The sequence below is a fragment of the Pipra filicauda genome, unplaced genomic scaffold (genome assembly GCF_003945595.2).
Source record: "Pipra filicauda isolate LSUMZ 115617 unplaced genomic scaffold, ASM394559v2 scaffold678_size160543_pilon, whole genome shotgun sequence".
NCBI classification, from domain to species: domain Eukaryota; kingdom Metazoa; phylum Chordata; class Aves; order Passeriformes; family Pipridae; genus Pipra; species Pipra filicauda.
In genome coordinates, this window is record NW_024104840.1 from 136,790 (window position 1) to 159,528 (window position 22,739).

At 46.6% G+C, this 22,739-nt stretch overlaps 1 protein-coding gene across 1 annotated transcript in view; it reads right to left on the reverse strand.

Annotated features, from left to right (window-relative positions):
- The window catches only part of LOC113987184 (exocyst complex component 4-like), a gene marked incomplete at its 5' end in the record, with an annotated part of 145,375 nt that extends 123,317 nt beyond the window's left edge, over positions 1-22,058 (reverse strand). Inside the window, 3 exons of the mRNA XM_039388695.1 lie at positions 1,382-1,566; positions 16,608-16,802; positions 21,799-22,058. Coding sequence (XP_039244629.1) covers positions 1,382-1,566; positions 16,608-16,802; positions 21,799-22,058 — 640 coding nt within the window. The remainder of the gene's footprint in view (positions 1-1,381; positions 1,567-16,607; positions 16,803-21,798) is intronic.
- Positions 22,059-22,739: the final 681 nt, after the last annotated feature.

The following is a 22,739-nucleotide window of genomic DNA, read 5'->3' on the forward strand; positions in this document are numbered from 1 at the left end:
ACACCCAAGAGAACCAGTAAAGTGAAGGAACGAGAAAAGGACTGAAGGTCCATCGACATGTTTGAGTTTTCCTGCTCTCCACAGCCAGAAAAATGAGGAATTTGCATGGCAAAAATGAAAGGTTGGGGTGTAAGTTGATGGTACTCTGCCAACTTCCTACTTAGGACAGGGGGAATGTTGTCCTCTTCACTCCCAGACCTGCTGCCCCCCAAACCCACCTGACAACCAGCCCTGTTTGTACCCCAGAACCTTCATTTAAATCCTCATCACACACTGGTTTGGGTTGGAAGGGACCTTAAAGCTCATTTCATTCCAACCCCTTGCCATGGGCAGGGACAACTTCCACTATCCCAGGCTGCTCCAAGCCCCATCCAGCCTGGCCTTGGACACTTCTAAGGATGGGGCAGCCAATCTCCACAAATGTGCCAAGTGTCAACAGAATTGTTTTCAGAGCATATTTAAGGTTTGTGTTACACTGGCAATTAAAAAAAAAAACAACCAGGAAGACAGGAAGCTGAACATGAGCCCGAGTGTACCCAGGTGGCCAAGAAGGCCAATGGATCCTGGCCTGGCTCAGGAACAGGGTGGCCAACAGGTCCAGGGAAGTGATTCTGCCCCTGGACTCAGCACTGGGGAGGCCACCCCTGGAGTGCTGTGTCCAGCTCTGGGCCCTGAGCTCAGGAAGGCCCTGGAGGGGCTGGAGCAGGGGCAGAGAAGAGCAGCGAGGCTGGGGAAGGGACTGGAGCCCAAGTGCTGGGAGGAGAGGCTGAGGGAGCTGGGGGGGCTCAGCCTGGAGAGGAGGAGGCTCAGGGGAGACCTCCTCACTCTCTGCAACTCCCTGCCAGGAGGGGGGAGCCGGGGGGGGTTGGGCTCTTTTCCCAGGCAACCATCAGCAAGACAAGAGGGCTCGGTCTTCAGCTGTGCCAGGGGAGGTTTAGGTTGGATATCAGGAAGAATTTCTTTGCAGAGAGGGTGCTCAGCCATTGGAATGGGCTGCCCAGGGAAGTGGGGGATTCTCCATCCCTGGAGGTGTTTAAGAAGAGACTGGATGTGGCATCAGTGCCATGGGCTGGGAACCGTGAAGGTCGTGGATCAAGGGTTGGACTTGACGATCTCAGAGGTCTTTTCCAACCCAGTTGATTCCATGATTCTATGACACCAAAGGTACTGAAAGGACAGGACTTCCATTCGTCAGGAGGGGCATCTCCCGCTCTATTCCCCATCCAGGAGGTCTGACAGGAGATTCCCATCAGCTCCAGAACTTCAGATCTGGGTTTTTTTACTACCCAGAGTTGAAAACCAACGGCAGGCAGTGCCCAAGTGCCTCACTTTCCCCAGGGCAGGAGGACTGTTGCCCTGTCCCACCCCAGCCCAGACACACCCGATCCTGCCCCTGTCCTTGCCGCGCTGGCCCACGCGGTTGGTGGATTTGATGTAGAGGTGCCGGTGCAGCTCGTCGATCAGCACCAGGTGCAGGTTCATCTTCTTGCTGTGCAGCTCCAGCCTCAGGTCACTCAGCCCTTCCACCTGCAGGAGGGGACCTTCCAAGGAATCCACGGCCGACACCTGCCGGGAGAACACGGGACGGCTTTGAAAGGTCAGGCCTGTCTTAAATCTCCTCTAAATATCATTCATCCCTCAGCTCTTTGGGCAGTGGGGTGTCTGAATATCAGGGTGATTCTATCCCCAAAACCTTTGTAAAGCAGAAAACCTTGAAGTAATAGTTCTTTATTTCTATTCCTAAACGAAGTTCAACATGTGGAAGGGTCCAATTCCCAAAAAACTCACATCTAAGGTGCAGTCTTCGAATATTTGGAGCACGCGTGTAAAACAAGTTAGTGAGAACACAGTTCATTAATATAATAATTAACTGGTATAATTATTATATTAAATTATAATATTATAATATTTATTTATAATACTATAATATTATAATAATTTATAATATAGTATAATAATTTATTCATAATATAATAATTTATAATTATAATAATCTATAAATATTATTATAATAAATTATAAAAATTATACTAATATAATATACAATATAACATAGTATAACATTATATATATTACATATACACTATAAAATAATATAATAAAAATATAATAAATTTAATATTTTTATAAATATGTGTTTACATATTTTATATATTCTTTGTATATTCATTATTCTATTCTATTATATTGTTATTTTATATTGTTATATATTATAATATATATTATACATAATATTATATTATATTATTATATTGTTTTATAATTATATATCATTATATTAAAGGATATATTATATATAATATAATATAATATTATTATATTATAATTATATATCATTATATTATAGGATATATTATATATAATATGTTATTATATTATAATTATATATCATTATATTATATACTATTAATATTATTTATTATCTATATATTATTCTATTTTATATATTTTATATACAAATATATATTTATATATTTACAACTATTATGCATTTATATAAATATATATTTATTGAAATAGTATATAAATATATAAATATATATTTCAATAAATATATATAAATTGATATATTTAGATCTTTATATATTTATACATAATATATGCATATATTATATGATAACATGATATATAATAAAAATATTATCTTATTCAAAATAAAGACATTATAATAAATATCAAGGCACAATTTATCCCAAAACAGGAGGATTATCAAGTAGAAAACTGTCAAAACAAGATACTGGCACTGATGTTGGACTGCTGCTATTCTTTTCATTACAGCAGTACCAACAAAACATTATTCCCTACCCTATAAACGGGGAGAAAAACAGCTTAAATTTTATTTTCCTAAAGTGATATCATGAGGCAGCTGGAAAAATTTCAGAAAGCACATCTTTCAGGCTGCACAGGCGTTATTGGTGTAACTACAGCTGAATATCTTAAGCAGTGACCAGCAGAGCAAGGAACCTAAATCTCATTGATATCCTAAAAACAAACGTGGACAAAACCCAAATATTCCACCAGGAACGATAAATCAGTGCATAAAAGCAACAACTTCACGTCCCTCCTGGTTTTCTCTTTCACTTCCACGGCTGCTAATAAATAAATAAAAGCAAAGTGTCCCTCTGCAGCTTCCAAAACCCTCGGTGGGGATGTTGTAAGAAACCAAGAACAGCATGTTGGGCATGCAGAGGTTGAAAATAAAGCTTAAAAACCCCTTCCCTACTAAGGGAAGATGCTGGTGGTGAAACAAGAGGTTTGGGCATGCAGAGGTTGAAAATGAAATTTAAAAACCCCTTCCCTACTAAGGGAAGATGCTGGTGGTGAAACAAGAGGTTTGCTTGCACTGGAGGATTTCGGTTCATAACAAACCTGTCAGTTAAACATTAAAAATTAAAAGGCAGGAGATAACAGTGAGCAGAGCCCAGCCAGGGGCTGGTCCCTCAGTACCAGTAAATATTATCTCTACTCCAAGAACATCTATCACCAGTGAATTCCACTGCTTGCCTGCAGGTCAGGAATAACCCTGGAATAGCCTTGGGACAGCCAGGCTGTTTAAATTAGGAGAGGTTGCTAAGAGGAAGCTGCACTTTTTCCTCACTCCTGAAAAAATTTTTGTCAGGAAATCCCTCCCTGTGAATTCCCTTCTCTGCATGGACGAGGAAAGAGTGCAGCCTGTAGGATGGAGCTCAGTCTGGAGCAGGAATTAGTGTCCCAGTGTTAATTAATTCATCAGGCTCCTCCCAACCCCATCAACCAGCACTTCTGGGGTTCCCATCACTGGACACAAAGCATCGTCCACCCTCTTCCTTCCCAGTATCCATCTGGGAACAGCCAGGGAAGCTGGGCCAGGACACATCAGGAACCCACACCACAGATGAAGCAAAAACCCCGATTTCCCTCTCCCAAAAGGAGAGGTCACCCAAATCCCAGAGCACACCCGGATGGAGCAGCTCAGCGGACCCAGCTCGGAAATCTCCGGCAGAAGCTCCAGTTTTCCTCTTTTTCCTTTGGCAGTAGGTAGGGATGTGCCCAAAATTTCCCAATTCCAAAGGCACTGTAACCCCCCCACGCAGTCACTAGGCTGCCCCAGCTTGGAAGAGACCCCTGGAAGCTTCTCATTCCGCTTCCAAGCAGCTCTGACTTCCCCATCGGCTCAGGGGCGGAACATCTGGAGACTCCCGGTGCCTCCTGATCTCCTGGGGTTTCATCCCTCCCATCCAGAAGGATTTTCTCCCTCTGTCCAGCCAGGACCTGGTGATGGTCACCTCTGAGTTTGGGCACTTCTGGAGGAGTTTGGCTCCAAGTCAGTGAGGGAACTGAATCCTGTTTTCCCTGTCCCCCCACACACACGGAGAACTGAGGGTACAATTAACACCCCCCTGCCTTTGGCTCCTCATCCTAGCTGTGTGGTGGATAATGAGGATTAAAGATGCTCTAAAACATGCAGTGGTATCACATTTTAAAGATTCTCTAAACATTCAGTGGTATCACATTTTAAAGATGCTCTAAACATGCAATGGTACCACATTTAATTAGCTTTCCCCCCCTTCCTTCCCCCCCCCTCTCTCCGAGCTCAAACCACCCTTCCCACGTAGTTCCCTGGTTTTTAACACTCCCATTCCCCACTGGGGGCTGTTCCTGCCAACAAAAGGACTAATAAATGGAATTGGACAGGGAGGGGAAGAATTATCCCCCCTCAGTTAGCCCCTGATAATGGAAAAGCAGCCTCTCCCAGAGAACCTGAAAATTAGATGTCCAGGAGAACCACAAGTCGTTCAAGGGTCCAGAAAAAGCACCTGAGGGTCCTTTAAGCCTCTTTCTTCCACACACACGGCCCAGGTAAATGGAAAAAAAGTGATTTTTATCTATTTTCTGAAGTTGGAGTACCTGGACACAAGGATAATTAGAGGTAAGGGGGCTCCCCACATAATTTTGGCAGGGGTTGGGGTGCAGAGAGGAGCTACAGTAAGAGAAAACAGCCTGGGAAGTGAATCAAAACAAATATCTTGGTTTTTCTTCTTTAAAAAGCTGATTAAAATAAGCAAATACCACCCAAAGAAATTCCAGGTAATTCCCACCACCTTCTTTAATTCAGAAATCTGGCTCTCCTATTGAAAGCTGCTCATAAAAACACAACAACTGTAATTCAGGCAAATAATAATTCAGATATTGGCCTGGATTACCACAGAATTTGGCTTAGGTAATCTAACAGTCATTTCTGATGTCCAAATCTACTTATCTTATATCTATTCATTATTACCTCCAATAGGCAGAGACCTTTTGGAGGAATAAGGAGCAACGAAATGAGCCTGAAAAAAGAGCTCTGCTTTGTATAAGCTAAAAATTGCCAGTTTATAGCAAATAACTGTGGCAGCAGCACCATTAGGCAGCTTGTTTAAAGGTCACAGGCAGTTTAGAGCAGGGCTTAATTGCCTCAAAAAGAAAATGTAGCTAAACATTTGCTTAGCATAACATCCAATTTGGAAGGGTTTAATTTAGCCTTTTACAACAAACCACAATCTAAGCGCTAACAAGGTATTTGTCAAGATTCTTGCTTTCAAAAAGTCAAAAAGTTTTTTCAATCTGTTTGCAGTTAAATCTATTTATTCTCCTGAAAGGTTTTCTCTAAACCTCCCCAGGTCTGGAAGCGAGCACAGATAAAATGAAAATCCTCAACTAGATGGTTTTTCAGGGTGAAAAAACCCCCGGAATAATCGTAAAATTGTGAAATCACAGAATGGTTTTGGGTGGAAGGGACCTTAAAGATCATCCAGTTCCAGTCCCAACACCTTCCACTATCCCAAGTTGCTCCAACCTGACACTTCCAGGGATGGGGCAGCCACAGCTTCTCTGGGCAACCTGTGCCAGGGCCTCCCCACCCTCAGAGGGAGGAATTTCTTCCCAAAGAATGGGTTGTTCAGACTAAAAACCCAAACCCTTTCTGCCTGGGAAAAGCAGTTTATTCTGAGTTCAGACAACAGATATGAAAACGTGAACAAACAACAGAGAAAGGTTTAAAGAAAACAACGGGAGGGGTCACAACTGTAAGGAAAAAAAGTCACGTTGAACACAAACACAATATGACAAAAGGGAAAAAGCTGAAGGCCGGGAATAAAAGAGTAAATAAACAGCAGCAACCCAGAAGGTCCTGGCTGCCTCACTGGTGAATAAAGACACTGCTGACATTTAAAAGGAGAATTGATCTCCTGCTTTTCCAAGGGACTCGTTTTCACGAGGTACAGGAAAGGAAAACAACGATAAAATGACTTAAATAAGTGTAGCCAGATCTAAACAAGCAGTTCACTGAACTCCTTTTGCACCCGAGGTGCCTGAGAGAAGGACCTGCCTGAAAACTCCGCCTGAGGAACAGGAGGGTCCTCCCACTCCAGCTGCTGGGACTTTGCACCAGCCAAAAGGGCAGAACACCCTCCACTTTGGCCACAAGAAGCCCCTGCAGCTGCAGGCTGGGCCAGAGGGGCTGGAGAGCAGCCAGGCAGGAAGGGAGCTGGGAGTTGGGCTGGGCAGGGAGCTGAAGAGGAGCCCGAGTGTGGCCAGGGGGGCAAGAGGGCCAAGGGCTGCTGGGCTGGCTGAGGAAGAGTGTGGCAGCAGGAGCAGGGCAGGGCTTGTGCCCCTGGGCTGGGCGCTGGGGAGGCCACCCCTGGAGTGCTGTGTCCAGCTCTGGGCCCTGAGCTCAGGAAGGCCCTGGAGGGGCTGGAGCAGGGGCAGAGAAGAGCAGCGAGGCTGGGGAAGGGACTGGAGCCCAAGTGCTGGGAGGAGAGGCTGAGGGAGCGGGGGGGGCTCAGCCTGGAGAGGAGGAGGCTCAGGGGAGACCTCCTCACTCTCTGCAACTCCCTGCCAGGAGGGGGGAGCCGGGGGGGGTCGGGCTCTGCTCCAGGGAACCAGCAGTAGGACAAGAGGGCACGGTCTCAAGCTGGGCCAGGGCAGGGGCAGGTTGGACATCAGGAAGGAATGTTTTCCATGGAGGGTGCTCAGCCATTGGAATGGGCTGCCCAGGGAAGTGGGGGATTCTCCATCCTTGGAGGTGTTTAAGGACAGACTGGATGTGGCATCAGTGCCATGGTCTAGTAACCAGAGCAGTAGTGGATCAAGGGTAGGACTTCATGATCTTGGAGGTCCCTTCCAACCCAGCTGATTCTATGATTCTATGAAATGATGGGCTCTCTCTTCCCTGGGAGGGTGGGGAGGCCCTGGCCCAGGTTTCCCAGAGAAGCTGTGGCTGCCTCTGGATCCCTGGAAGTGTCCAAGGCCAGGTTGGAGCCACCTGGGCTAGTGGAAGGTGTCCCTGCCCATGGGATCATCTTTCGAGTTCCTTCCATTCCAGGTTCCCAAACCTTTCAATGAACCCAGAGGCTGCAGAAGAGAGCAGGAAGAAGCAGAAGAGCAGCAAGAAACCCTCCCAGGTGACACCAAATTTCTGTGCCACCCCCTGTCTTGGCAGAGGAAACTGTGACAGATTGAGCCAAAGCCATGGAAAAAAAACAAGCCGAGAAAAGGAAAGGGAAGTGAAGGTGTTGGACTTAAAATTGCACCTGGGGAAGAGTGAGGAAACGTGTTTTGACTGTGTTCTCTTTTCTTCTCCCACCTCAGAACCCAAAGCACTCACCAGAAGTTTCAGTTAAGCAGCAATAAATTAAGCTGGTTAATAAATTTAAGTTCCCAAACTCGAGGCTGTCGTGCCTGAAAAATTCCCACATTTTCCGTGGGCAATGGAGGAAATCACAGAATGGGTGAGGTTGGGAGGGACCTCTGGAGGTCCTCAGGTCCAACCCCCTCAGGCAGGGCCACCCAGAGCCTCACAGGGCCGTGGCCAGATGGCTTTGGAACATCTCCAAGGATGGAGACACCTCAACCTCCCTGGGCAGCTGAAGTGGGGTTGGATGGACACAGGGAACCTCCCAGGGTTCAGTTTGTGCCCAAGGCCTCTGGTGCCATCCCTGGGCACCACCAGAGCCTGGCTCTGATCTTCTCCACCCTCCCTTCATGTATTTACAGGCACTGAGAAGATCCCTCTGGACCCTTCCCTTCTCCAGGCTGAGCAGTCCCAGCACTCCCAGCTTTTCCCAGATGTTCCAGTCGCTCATGATCCTTCTGGAAGGGGCCAACTCCCAAAAATCAGAAGCCTGTTGAGCACTTTGAGCCTCCTCTGCTGGAAACACTTAATGAGTAACTGATTAAACCTGCTTTACACTGCATTTAGACCTTTTAATTACAAGCTTGACGTGATTTTTATCAATTAATTTATCAATTATGTGTTTCACCTGGGAATTTGTTCCAGTATTTTGGTTGCAAAGGTGAATCAAGATGAAGCTGAAAATTTATGGCCTTTGAAGGTGGGACATCTGACACATGGGATACATGAAAACTTGCACATAACATCCACTTAAAAAATCCAAAGATTGGGAATTGCCTGTTACCAAACTGCCACAGTTGGTACCAAGACAAATCAGTGACTGTCAATTAATAAAGATGACCCTGAACTTAAAGAATATGCAGATGATCCTAAAGCAGGGAGCTTTTAGCTAAAACCATGGACAATGGGAAAAGCACACAGATCCATGACAGCTATTCCTGACTGTCACTGCTTCCCTTCCCCTTAAAAACAGGAAAAAGGAGAAAAGGTGCACAGGATTAATGAGGAGCTGATGGTGAACAGCTCTGTGTTGATTAACACTCTGGATATTATATTATATTAATTACATTATTTATATTATATTATGTGATGGAAGAAACTGCTCCTGGTTTTGTTCACCTTTAAACAGCCCTGTAAGAATTAACACAGCAAAAAGCAAACAAAGAGCTATAAAAGAAGATGATTCCTTTGCAATATTTTGGAAAGAGCTGAGCTCACTCCCCTTCCACAGACAAAAGGATTTGCTGACCAAGTGATGCACAAAAAAGGGGGGACTGATACAGATGATTGAGGCTGAGAGGGGGAGAGGTTTGGAAGATGGGTTTGAAGGAATCTGAGCTACACACACACACAATAAAAAAGTGCTCAGGTTGCAGGAAAACAGCTCATCCTGACACAAACATTCCACACAAACTGATTTGATGGGGGAAGGACAAGGAAAATGTTCATACAGGACCTGGGTAAAGGGGTTACTTTTCACCTTCACACAAAGCACAAATGTCCTTTATTTTCTCAAGTGTTTCAATGGCAATGACCAAACCCGCTGTTTTCCCTCCCAAAAAACTTTTAAATATTTATCAAATTCTGTTCCTCGCTCGCTGTCCTTTCCCTCCAGCTCCATAAATTTCATTCCTTGGAATTTGCCTCAGCCCTGTCAGCCATCAATCATCTCCTCCCTCCTTCGCTCGCTGCAATTCATCACTGTCTGCCCAGCAAGAAAATGCTGGAACCAAACACGGGAACAGAGGGGGCTAAAAACAAGGATTATCCAACTGCTCACTTGGACTTGAACACAAAACACGAGCAAATTTCTACACCAGTGTGGTCAAATGACTTCCCTGAAGTGGGAAAGGCAGGATATCTGTTGGCAGCACAGATTTTTTTTTTTCTTCCAGTTTTCATTTCCATACTTTTATTTGCCTCTTGATTGAATTCATCTTCACTCAGTTGCAACTGCCATTAAGGAAAGCCTATTTTTCAAACTCATCTCTGCCCCAAAAGACTTCTCTTTACGTGAATGATGCCTGGAACAAGGAGGTCCTAATGCATTAAATTAAAACATCAGGATTTGCCTTAATGCAAACCTGCAGTTTCCCGAATTTATTCTCTTCCTGCCTTCCAACGACACTTCAAATCTTGGCACTCCCTGTGTCCCATCTCTCTGCTGCCAAAGGCACCTTTAACTCCTTTCTATCAGTTCCAGACTCCCAGAATGGTTTGGGCTGGAAGGGACCTTCATCCACTTCCAATCCCAACACCTTCCACGATCCCAGGTTGCTCCAACTTGGCCTTGGACACTTCCAGGGATGGGGCAGCCACAGCTTCTCGGGGCAAAGCTACTCAATTCAGCTACTAATTTACCAGATTTCATTACAGAATTCATAAATTCACTGAAGATTTCTATGAAACTGTGGTGTCAGACAAGCTCTGCCTCCTTCCCAACCAGGCACAGGCTCCACACATCTTCATTCAGGAGCTTGAAGTTCTCCCCCAGCTCTGCCAGGAAATGTTTCTTCGACCAAACCGTTTTCAGAATGACTTGGTAGCACTCTGCCAACCTCACCAGGCATAAATCAGTTTACTGCAGTGGAAAACTCGTGTTAAATTCATGCCAAATGTTACGAATGCTTTCCTAAAAACCTGGATTTATTACACCTTTTCACACACCGTTCGCCGGCTTTAAAGCTGCCTTTTCAAAAAATAAATCAGTCAGATTGATCCAGATTATTTTATGCTGTCCCATAACCCTTCTGCAATGATTTCTCTTCACTGCACTATTTTACCAGGGACAAAAAAAATCACGTCTTACAATCCAGAGTTTAAAAACAAAGAATTCCTGGAAAGACCAGCGATTACTGGAAAAGCATCTGCTGGATTCCAACCCTGCTCCAGCTTCATTAGGGTGTGTTTTCTTGTTTAATAAACTTTCATCAGCTTTTAAATGAGTGGTTGTGATGAGCAGAGCCAGGAGCTCCCCCCCCCACAGAATGCTCTGGAGAGATCTCTCTGCTTGTTGGTGCATTAACGAGGAGCTGGGGTCAAGCACGTGGCAATGCAAATGAGGAGCATTAGGCAGCAACAGCTTAATGAACAGGCTGCTCAGATAATGCAAATTACAGGATAAAAAGAATGAGATCAACTTATTGATAAGTACACCGAGGTGGGGGAAAAAAAAAATGATAGGATGTTTCAAAGGGAAAAAAAAAACTCCACGTTTAATGTGTTTAAAACTAGTCTGGGAGGTTTATTAAAAAAATAATCAAAGCAGAACTGAAAGAAAGAAAAAAGATACGGGAAGGAGGTGAAATATCTTCTAAGAACACATAGAATCAATTTTTGTAAAGAACTTGGAAGTATGTAATTGGAATCATGGAATGTCCTGAGTTGGAGGGACCCACCAGGATCATCCAGTCCAGCTCCTGGCCCTGCACAGACACCCCAACAATTCCATCCTGTTCCTGAGGGTGTTGTCCAAACCTTCCTGGAGCTCTGGCAGCCTTGGGGCTGTGCCCACTGCCCTGGGGAGCCTGGGCAGTGCCCAACCACCCTCTGGGGGAAGAACCTTTCCCTAAAATCCAACCTGCCCCTGCCCTGGCACAGCTCCAGCCCTTCCCTGGGTCCTGGCACTGGCACAGGGAGCAGGGATCGGAGCTGCCCCTCCTGAGACTCCCTGGGAGTCTCCCCTCAGTCTCCTCCAGCTGAACCAGCCAAGTGCCCTCAAGCACTTTTTGTGTGGCCTCTCCAGACCCTTCCCCAGGCACCAAAAGCCTGTGATTTCCATCCCTGTGTGCATCCACAGAACATATCCCACGGATCCACCAACACCCCAAAACCTGAGCTGCCTCCACCTCACCTGCCCCTCACCCTGACACATCACCTGGTTGGCCAATCATTAATAATTAGCACAACACAGGCCCATCTCACAGCAGGTGAGAAACCAGATACAACCCTTGAGATGCCACTTCTCCAAAGGCTTCTTTGGAAACAGTAAGGTCAGGGGTGACAGGACACATTCACCAGGAAAAGACTTTAAGCCAAGAACCATTACACAAAAAACATTATTTGTGTAATTCGGGGGGAAAAAAAAAAAAAGAGAATTTCAAGCGGAGCCAAAATTTAAATTTGCCATTAAAGGCGTTTCTTTACAACCCCAAACCAAAAGTCTCTTATATTTGCCCTTTTCAGCATTAATTCCAAAATATAAAACTCTTCCAGGGCAGCACCTGAATCCCAGGGCTGCGACAAGGAACGCAGAAACAAAATGAAAGGCTGGTTTTATTGATTTTCCTTGTTCCAACTGAAAGGCAGAGAGTAAATAAAATGCAGGCCAGGAACTGCATTGCTGTTTTTATTTATTTCGTGATCCCAGGCTACTTGTGGGTGTAAAATGCCTGCTCACTACACGGGACTTTTAATTGAAAGCCTCCCCTGGGTGTATCCCGAGGAAAGCCACAGGCAGCCAGTCAAGCAATAAAAATGAAAACTCAACAATGCCCAGGGCTACAAACAGCCACAGTTTTCCAGGAGGACGTCAATGACTCCAAATGCCCTCACAGAGGACATGGAGTGCATGGAATGTTGGGGAACACCGTTATTGAGGGGCACACGGACTCATGGAATGGTTTGGGTTGGAAGGGACCTTAAAGATCACCCAGTTCCACCCCTTGCCCTGGGCAGGGACACCTCCCACTAGCCCAGCTTGCTCCAAGCCCCCTCCAACCTGGCCTGGGTGGAACTGGATGATCTTCCAGGTCCCTCCCAACCTGAGCCATTCCATGATTCCGTGATTTCTGCACAGCATTTCCACTTATCCAAACACCTCTGATTTCTGCCCACATTGTCACCCACTAAGTCACCCGGTTGGGTTGGGAAGTCCTGCAGCTAAAAAAATAGATCATTTTTCTGTAAAATGCTTTGGCAGCATCTCCAGCTTGGTTTGCTCCCAACAGAAAGGTGAGATTTTGGGATGAAGCAACGCTCTTCAAAACTTAACCCAACGGAGCTGAGAGAAAACACATTTAATTCCTCCTAAGGATGCCAGTGGTGAGGATGGAAAATGCCCTCATTTTCCTGCAGAGCCACGTCCCCTCCTGCCCAGCTGCAGGCTGAGCCAAGAGGGTTTAACTGAATCCAACAGCAAATATCAGGCACCAGCTCCACTCCAGAAACTCCGACTGGTACAGAGAGAAAGTGCTCAGCCCCCCAAAAAAATCCTGCTGCAGCTCCAAAAACCATCCTGCTGTTGGTATCCACGTCAGAAAGCAGAGCAGCAGATGTGTATTATTGTTTTCCTGACATCAGGAAACTGAAATGTTAAGTCCTTAACGTGGAAAAAAGGGAAGGAATGTTGGAGCATTCCCTGGAGAAATGAATGACTGTCACTTCAGCTTTTTTGTTTCCTGGGACAAAGACACTCAGGCTAAAGCACAGGGATGTGCTCACAAGTAAAACACTGAGTTCTTCACTCTGGAACACAAGGATGTGTGAAGTGAAGTGAACACAGGTCAGAGGGCTCCATCCTTCCTTTTTTCCACTTTTATTTTCCTTCTTGTTGACTAAACAAAACAAAACAAAAAATTCCCAACTGGCAACAGGAGTTTTCCTCCCTCCTACCCTGTGGATTGATTTCTGCAGTTTCGTGGTGTTTTCTCACCTGACACAATCCCTGGACTAAAAAATCAAGTTCAGAGTAAGTGTTTCATGGTCTATCAGAATTAAAAGATTTTTTTTTTAAAAAAAGAACTTGATATATTTTGAGAAAGTGGTATGAGTTCATTAAAATTGCAAAGCTGGACACATGAAAGTCAGGACATGCAAAGAAAGTAGCCTGAGGAGTTTTTATTTAATCCTATTATGATATGACCTTTAATTACTTGATTCAACAATGTTTCTTCAACTGCTTTTAGCATTTTATCTCTTAGGCTGCGTAAACAAATGGCAAATATTAAGTTCTCCCTTTGGATAAGCCCTCTAAGATCAAGCCCAGCCATTCCCCAGCACTGCCAAGGCCACCACTGACCCATGTCCCCAAGTGCCACATCCACATGGATTTTAAATCCCTCCAGTGATGGGGACTCCACCCCTGCCCTGGGCAGCAGTGCCAGGGCTGGACAGCCCTTTCCATAATGAAATTTTCCCTAATATCCAATTTAAACCTCCCCTGGCACAGCTTGAGGCCGTTCCCTCTCCTCCTGTCCCTTGTTCCCCGGGAGCAGAGCCTGACCCCTCCCTGGCTCCACCAGCTGAGTTGGAAAGAGTGAGAAGGTCCCCCCTGAGCCCCTTTCTATGTTTTATATTAAGCAGAAAACACACACAAATGGGTGCCTGTGCTCTCAACTGCCACATGAAAATGAACATTTCCATCAGCGATCGAGTCTGTGAAAGATCCACCTCAGGAAAACTCACCTCAGTATCAACTCCCACCATGAAAAACCCACAGAAAGAAATGGAAAATAACTAAACCCCACTCCATCTCCAACAGAAGTTTTATCTGTTCCAGACAAGCCTAATTTCTCCAAAGCTTCCCAACTCCAAGGATGCTGGAATGAGGTTCTTTTTAGACAACCTGTGAGGTTGCAATTATAGGACAGCAAAGCTGATCCTACACTGGCTCTGCTCTGTTCTCGGGCTGCTGGAGGAGCACAGAACGTGAACAGCTGATATTTGAAGCTGTGCTGCTCTGGGTGCCCGCAGAACCAGAAAGAAAAAAGAGCTGTCACTTCAAATTTTGAACTTCACACAAATGTAAGCTGTCACAAACTACCTCTGCATTGTGTTTGCACGACTGGGAGAAGCTGCCACTCTTTTATTAACAATCCTTCCCCGCATTACTCAGTCACTGCACATTAGAACCAGCAGCTGGAGAGTTCTGAGTGATAATGAAACCTGTAACAAGCCATCTCCAGCCTCCTTTTCCAAACAATAAGGGAATTAAAATTTCAATTTAAATGCAGGGGGGTTCGAAACACGCTTCAGTGGCAAAATTACTTCAATTAATGTGAGTGGAATACAAAGAGCAGGCTGCAGGAGTGGGATGCAGCGAGCAGAAATGATGCCCTGACAGTGTTTGCATCCACCTCAAGCGGGGCTGGCAAAGGTCTAATTCCAACAAGGATCCAGGGACAGCATTAATGAGGGCTCTGATTCCAACAGAGGGATAAAAACTCCTCGTTGGATCACTCTGGGCTTTTCCCAAGCATGTGTTTACCTTGAGGAGTGAAACCAAAGGACACTCTGCCTCCCTCCCTGACAGCTCAGCAGTGATTTTACATAATATCCATCTCATATCCAAGGGGGAAGGAATGATCCTGCAGCCAGGCAGGGATTACAACATCAGAGCCCCCCAGGGCTGTGTTAACAGGAGATGGCAAAAGCCAGGGAGCCCACGGTGAAATTGGGCCAGGAAAAGGCTCCAAATGCAAGGGGATTATTGTTTCTTTATTATTGTTGCTTTATACAGGTACATTTGTCCTCAAATGAGGACTGCAAGTGTCAATGAGAGGCTGAAATAGTGTTCGGGTTCCACTTGAGCTCTCTCTGCACTCCTTGAGATATTAAAAAAAACCCCATGAACAAACAGCTGCTTTTTATATCATTATTATTTGATTTACTGGAAAATATTCTCTGCCCTGGAAACAAAAAAGAACCAGACAAACAACACAAAACAGCACAATACACTGCAGAAATCTATTTATCAGCGAGGTCTATACTGTCTCTCTCTCATAGCCATGAGCAACCTCACCCACACACACATATCTTTATGTATGTATCTTTATAAATTATATATATACAAAAAAATACACCCAAAATATTGCACAACAATATGATATTGGACAGGCACTGTTATAAATTGGAACACCCGGACACGGCTGACACGCGTCTTCATAGAATCACAGAATCAGCTGGGTTGGAAGGGACCTCCGAGATCATCCAGCCCAACCCTTGATCCAACCCCGCCGTGGTTCCCAGCCCATGGCACTGATGCCACATCCAGTCTGTCCTTAAACACCTCCAGGGATGGAGAATCCCCCATTTCCCTGGGCAGCCCATTCCAATGGCTGAGCACCCTCTCTGCAAAGAAATTCTTTCTAATATCCATCCTAAACCTCCCCTGGCACAGTTGAGACCGAGCCCTCTTGTCTTGCTGATGGTTGCCTGGGAAAAGAGACCAACCCCCCCCGGCTCCCCCCTCCTGGCAGGGAGTTGCAGAGAGTGAGGAGGTCTCCCCTGAGCCTCCTCCTCTCCAGGCTGAGCCCCCCCAGCTCCCTCAGCCTCTCCTCCCAGCACTTGGGCTCCAGTCCCTTCCCCAGCCTCGCTGCTCTTCTCTGCCCCTGCTCCAGCCCCTCCAGGGCCTTCCTGAGCTCAGGGCCCAGAGCTGGACACAGCACTCCAGGGGTGGCCTCCCCAGCACTGAGTACAAGGGAGGAATCACTTCCTTGGACCTGTTGGCCACACTGTTCCTGAGCCAGGCCAGGATCCATTGGCCTTCTTGGTCACCTGGGCACACTCGGGCTCAACTTCCTGTCAATCCCAGTTTCCAGCTCCCTTCCTGCCTGGCTGCTCTCCAGCCCCTCTGGCCCAGCCTGCAGCTGCAGGGGCTTCTTGTGGCCAAAGGGCAGGACCCGGCCCTTGGCCTTGGGGAACCTCAGCCCCTTGCAATCAGCCCAACTCTCCACCCTATTCAGGTCCCTCTGCAGAGCCCTCCTGTCTTCCAGCTGATCGACACTCCCCCCCATCTTAGTGTCATCTGTAACGGAATTAAACCCTTTTCTCATCTCATCCTCAATTAACTGCTCCGGAGTTTTTTTCTCAGCTCCTATCAGGCATCAACCACTTTAATTCTGTCGTTCTCAATTCTTTGTTTTTTTTTTTTTTCCCCTCCTTTCTCTCCTCTCCCCAAAAGAGGGGGTGGGAGGGGGGAAGCCCTTTTCCCTGGCTCCCGAGGACCCCATCTCACCAGCATGTCGGTGGCGTTGAGGTAGCGCTTGCTGGCCATGCACTGCTCCAGCTTCTGAGGGACCTGCTTGATGTTCTCGATCTCGTCCAGCAGGTTCAGGACGTGCTTGTGCTCGATGCCCTCGATCCACAGCTTGCGCAGCTCGTCCCTCTTGCAGTGCAGCAGCATCTTGCAGGACAGCAGGTTCTCCTTCACCTGCAGCGACACGGCAAAGGGGTCAGTCAGGATGTGCCTGCAGCTGAGAGCAGCTCTTTCCCACATTTGGAGAGGAGGTGATGTAAAATCAGGGAATATTTGGAGAGGAGGTGATGTAAAATCAGGGAGTATTTTGAGAGGAGGTGATCTAAAATCAGGGAATATTTGGAGAGGAGGTGATCTAACTCGGGGGTATTTGGCGAGAGATGACTGCGCTGGTGATTCTAAACCAGGGAATATTTGGAGAGGAGGTGATCTAAAATCAGGGAGTATTTTGAGAGGAGGTGATCTAAAATCAGGGAATATTTGGAGAGGAGGGGATCTAAAATCAGGGAATATTTGGAGAGGGGGTGATCTAAAATCAGGGAATATTTGGAGAGGAGGGGATCTAAAACCATGGAATATTTTGAAATGAGATAATCTCAAATCAGGGAATATTTTGAGATGAGGTGATCTAAAATCAGGGAATATTTTGAGAGGAGGTGATCTAAAATGAGGGAATACTTGGAGAGGAGGTGATCTAAAATCAGGGAATATTTGGAGAGGAGGTGATCTAAAATCAGGGAATATTTTCAGCTGGAAGGGACCCACCAGGACCATCAAGTCCCACTCCTGCTCCTGCACTGACACCCTAAAATTCCAGTTCAGTTCACAGCCCGTGTTAGATGAGAAAATCTCAAATCAGGGAATATTTGGAGAGGAGGTGATCTAAAATCAGGGAATATTTTGAAATGAGATAATCTCAAATCAGGGAATATTTGGAGAGGAGGTGATCTAAAATCAGGGAATATTTTGAAATGAGATAATCTAAAATCAGGGAATATTTTGAGATTCTCACCAAAGTGAGAATTGAACTGAAGCCCCACAACGTGACCAAACACCCACTCTTCTGAACCAGGACCAAAAAACCTGACGTGCAGCTTTCCAGAAAATCAATTTGGGATTCTGGCATCCGGCAGGAACCCCATTTCCTAATTGTCCTGCTCCAAACGTTTGCCATCTGCCCATTAAAATGTTCTGGCACATCTCCTGCTTTCTTCAGCTTTGGTGGCCACTCCTTGAAACACAACTAGTTGGAAGTACAACCCTTTCCCTGATACTCTGGGCAGCACCAGATTGTTTTTTTTTTTGGAAGAGAGACAGAAAATGTTTCATCAGAGCATTTAAGAGGGAGTTCAATCCAATATTTCCTTTATTTTTCAAGGCCATCACATCACCTGGAGAAACCCTCTGGTGTTTGCCTTTCACTTTGGTTTGGAGCCCCCTCTCGAAGTGGCAAAGTCTCTATTATAATTTCAGCCCATTCAGGCAACATTAAGGTTTTTTCTTCTCCCCTCTTTCTGTTCCCACCCCCAGCCTGCATTCCCTGCTTTCAGGTTCCCCTCTGGTAAGGTCAGTGTAACCTCTCTTTTCCTGCTTAATGCAAATCAACAATCCATATTAAAATGTGGAAGCAATTAGCAGCACAGCTTCACACATTGCCTTCACACCACTCTTGTTTTTGTGATAAGTTATGAATACTTGGGGTCCAACCTTTTCTCAGGCTGAACTCTCACTGAATTACACATGAAGAGAGGCTCTCAGAAGAAGCCCTTCAATTTATTTTTAAATAATGAGCCTTTAAAGCTCTCCACAAATCCCACTTCAGCTGCACATTCTCCTACCTTGTTCACCGAAAGGAAGTTTTAAAAAAAAAAAAACCAACATGTAAAACACACTCATGGATCAAAATACAGACACTTATAAGTAAAAATAGTTCCATTAAAGAACCTCTGTCTGGAGGCAGGAGACACTGAGATTTCAATCCTGCTCTCCAAAATGTCCTTCTGGAAAGAGTAATGTGGGAAAACCCTCAGCCAACAGAAAACCTCATCTAAGAGAGTCATAAAAGCAGAGAGAAAGCAAAGCACACACTGAGTTCATTTCAGACTGAATCCCTGCTCAACCCATTAATTTAAAGTGTTTCACTGACCTGGCACACCATTATCATGGACTGCAGTGACAGGAGCCAAATTAGGTCAGCAAAACAATCCTGGGGCCAGGAGGAATCTCACAAGACATTCCCACTCCTGCCCTTGCAAGGAAGATGATCAACTACACTCACATTTGGCAGCAGGGGAAGGAATGAAGAGCAAGCCTTTAAGAAGGAACTTCCCCCTTGGCAGCCCAAATTGGTTCTACTTTATAATTCAGTCTTAGAGTAGCAACACCTCTTGTAGCTATGCTGGAAACTGCACCTTTCCCGACAGGAATTCACCCAGGAATTGACTACAAAAAGCAGCTACTCCGAGGGATCCAGACTATGCATCACTTGTACAATTCCTAATGCAAATAAACACCCATGTGATCAGCCACCTTCAGAGGGGAACATCAAAGCCAAGTCTGGGAGTGTAACACAGACTGATGACAAACCAGAGCTGGGGCCTCCTCTGAGATCAGGTCAAAACCACTCCAATACATATTGACCAAAACTAATAAGAAAACTGAAATATCAAAAGGTCCTTCACCCTCCCGGTCATTCTTCAAGGTGGGACCAAAAGGTCACACCACTCTCTGTTTGGTTTGACCTCTGCAAAGCTTCCTGCACTCTGGGAAAACAGGCCACTGGCTACAGCTGGTTTCAAATTTAGTACAATTGATCTCTGCTTTCAGAGTGCTGAGCTTGGTCCATAAATCCCACAGTGAACTCTTACCCTTGGAAAGCATCAGAACGGTCTCATTTTCTTTGAAAATGCTAAATGAATATCAAAAACCAGAAGGGTCGGTCAGGGTAAATGTCTACTGCTCCTTAAAGCTGGTTTTAAAAGCTGGGACTTCCACTGAGCCAGGAAAAAAAATTTTTAAAATAAATTTGGTGCCTAATTTGCAAAGTTTAGGTGCAGCAAATTACAGAGGAGGTACAAGACAGGAGAGCAAAGAACTAATCTGGTGCTGCAGGGAGAGGGCAGCTCAAACAAGTCCCCAGGCACGAGTGCCACAGTCATTTTTACTGGCACAGCACTGAAGGGTGAGCACTGAAAATGCAGGAAGATCCAGGGCCATGGAGTTCATGTGCATTGACACAACACAACTGAGCTGGCCAATAGCACCAAAATTCGTATTCTGTGAGCGAAAAGGAAGCTGATGAATCACCCAGACTGCTCAGGAGGCGGCTGGAGGGCAACGGATCAAACCGGGAGCAGATCAGATGGAAAGGTGTGAGCTCAGCAGCCCTCAGGACTTCAAACACCTGAGAGAAACATGCCCAGACAATCAATGAACAGGGGCACCACAAAGCTTTGCACTTCACTCCCACCTCTCAGGCTGCTTTTTAACGACTGCTGTTCTCCAACAGATCCCACAGAAAACGCGTGGCCGGTTCGGCACAGCCTGGGACACAGGAATTAGGATTGGATGGGCCACTGGATGGCCCAGTCAGGCCAGAGGGACTTGGAATCAGGCCCAGCTCAGGATTAGAATCATGGAATGGTTTGGGTTGGAAGGGAACTTAAAGATCATCCAGTGACACCCCTTGCCATGGGCAGGGACACCTCCCACTAGCCCAGGTTGCTCCAAACCCTGTCCAACCTGGCCTTGGACACTTCCAGGGATCCAGGGGCAGCCACAGATGCTCTGGGAAATCCATTCCAGCCCCTCCCCACACTCCCAGCCAGCAATTCCTTCCCAATATCCCATCCATCCCTGCCCTCTGGCACTGGGAAGCCATTCCCTGTGTCCTGTCCCTCCATCCCTTGTCCCCAAGTCCCTCTCCAGCTCTCCTGGAGCCCCTTTAGGCCCTGCAAGGGGCTCTCAGCTCTCCCTGGAGCCTTCTCTTCTCCAGGGGAACATTCCCAGCTCTCCCAGCCTGGCTCCAGAGCAGAGGGGCTCCAGCCCTTGGAGCAGCTCCGTGGCCTCCTCTGGACTCTGTTCCAACAGGTCTTCCTTGAGTTGGGGACCCCAGGGCCAGACACAGTACCCTGGGTGGGAGCTCAGTGGTTAACAGTGGGCATTTAGTGGGTGGTTAGTGGATAACAGTGGGTAATTAATGGTTAACAGTAGGTATTTAGGGGTTATTAGTAGGTAACAGTGGGTTTTCAGTGGGTGATTAAGGGGTAGCAGTGGGTATTCAATGGGTAATTAGTGGATAACAGTGGGTAATTAATGGGTATTAGTGTGTGTTTAGTGGGTAATTAATGGGCAACAGTGGGTATTCAGTGGGTGATTAGTGGGTAACAGTAGGTAATTAATGGGTAACTGGGTATTTAGTGGGTGAATAGTGGGTAAGAGTGGGTATTCAGGGGGTAATTAATGGGTAACAGTGGGTATTCGTTGGGTGATTAGTAGATAACAGTGAGTAATTAAAGGGTAACAGTGGGTATTTAGTGGGTAATTAATGGGTAACAGTGGGTATTCACTGGATGATTAGTAGGTAACAGTGAGTAATTAATGGGTAACAGTGGGTATTTAGTGGGTAATTAATGGGTAACAGTTGGTATTTAGTGGGTAATTAATGGTTAACAGTGGGTATTTGTTGGGTGATTAGTAGCTAACAGTGAGTAATGGGTAACAGTGGGTATTTAATGGGTAATTAATGGGTAACAGTGGGTATTCACTGGGTGATCAGTAGGCAACAGTGAGTAATTAAAGGGTAACAGTGGCTATTTAGTGGGTAATTAATGGGTAACAGTGGGTATTTGTTGGGTGATTAGTAGGTAACAGTGAGTAATTAATGGGTAACAGTGGCTATTCAGTGGGTGATCAGTGGGTAACAGTGGGTAATTAGTGGGTAATTGATAGGTAACAGTGGGTATTCCGTGGGTGATCAGTGGCTAACAGCACCTTCTCAATTCAGTTTTAACTCAGTTCAGAGCGATGACAAGAAGCTGGAAAACCAGAGGGAGAACCAACAGGTTAAACCAGCAGTTTCTAACAACACACTACAGGAAGAAGGCCCTGCAGGGATTTTCCCCCAGAACAGCCCCAGAGGAGGTGCTGCAGAGCCCAGGTGAGCCTGTACCTGTTTGATCTTGTTGCGGGAGCTGGTGATGCGCTCGGTGATGCTCTGGTAGGTGCGGATGGCCGTGGTGAGCTCGGTGTAGTGCTGCACGATCAGCTCGTCCAGGTCCCGGTCACACTTCTCATAGGCCTCCTCCAGCCGGCCCTTCTCAGTCTCCCTGTCCTCCACATCGTCACTGGTGGATAAAGTCCTAAGGACACAAGGATTGCACAAGTTATGGAGGTGGTGAAAGGAGGAAATGCGCAGAATCACGGAATCAACTGGGTTGGAAAAGACCTCTGAGATCATCAGGTCCCACCTGTGACCCAACCCCACCCTGTCAGCCAGCCCACGGCACTGATGCCACATCCAGTCTGTCCTTAAACACCTCTAGGGACAGAGAATCCACCCCCTCCCTGGGCAGCCCATTCCAATGGCTGAGCACTCTCCATGCAAAACATTCCTTCCTGATGTCCAACCTGACCCTGCCCTGGCACAGCTTGAGACCGTGCCCTCCTGTCCTACTGCTGGTTCCCTGGAGCAGAGCCTGACCCCCCCCCGGCTCCCCCCTCCTGGCAGGGAGTTGCAGAGAGTGAGGAGGTCTCCCCTGAGCCTCCTCCTCTCCAGGCTGAGCCCCCCCAGCTCCCTCAGCCTCTCCTCCCAGCTCTTGGGCTCCAGTCCCTTCCCCAGCCTCGCTGCTCTTCTCTGCCCCTGCTCCAGCCCCTCCAGGGCCTTCCTGAGCTCAGGGCCCAGAGCTGGACACAGGATTTGAGGTGTGGCCTCCCCAGGTCCCAGCACAGGGGCACAAGCCCTGCCCTGCTCCTGCTGGACACACTGTTCCTGATCCAATCCAGCTGTCATTGGCCTTCCTGCCCTCCTGGGCTCCTGTCCAGCCGCTCTCACCAGCACCCCCAGGGTCTTTTCCAGCTTTCCAGCCCCTCTGGCCCAGCCTGGAGCTGCAG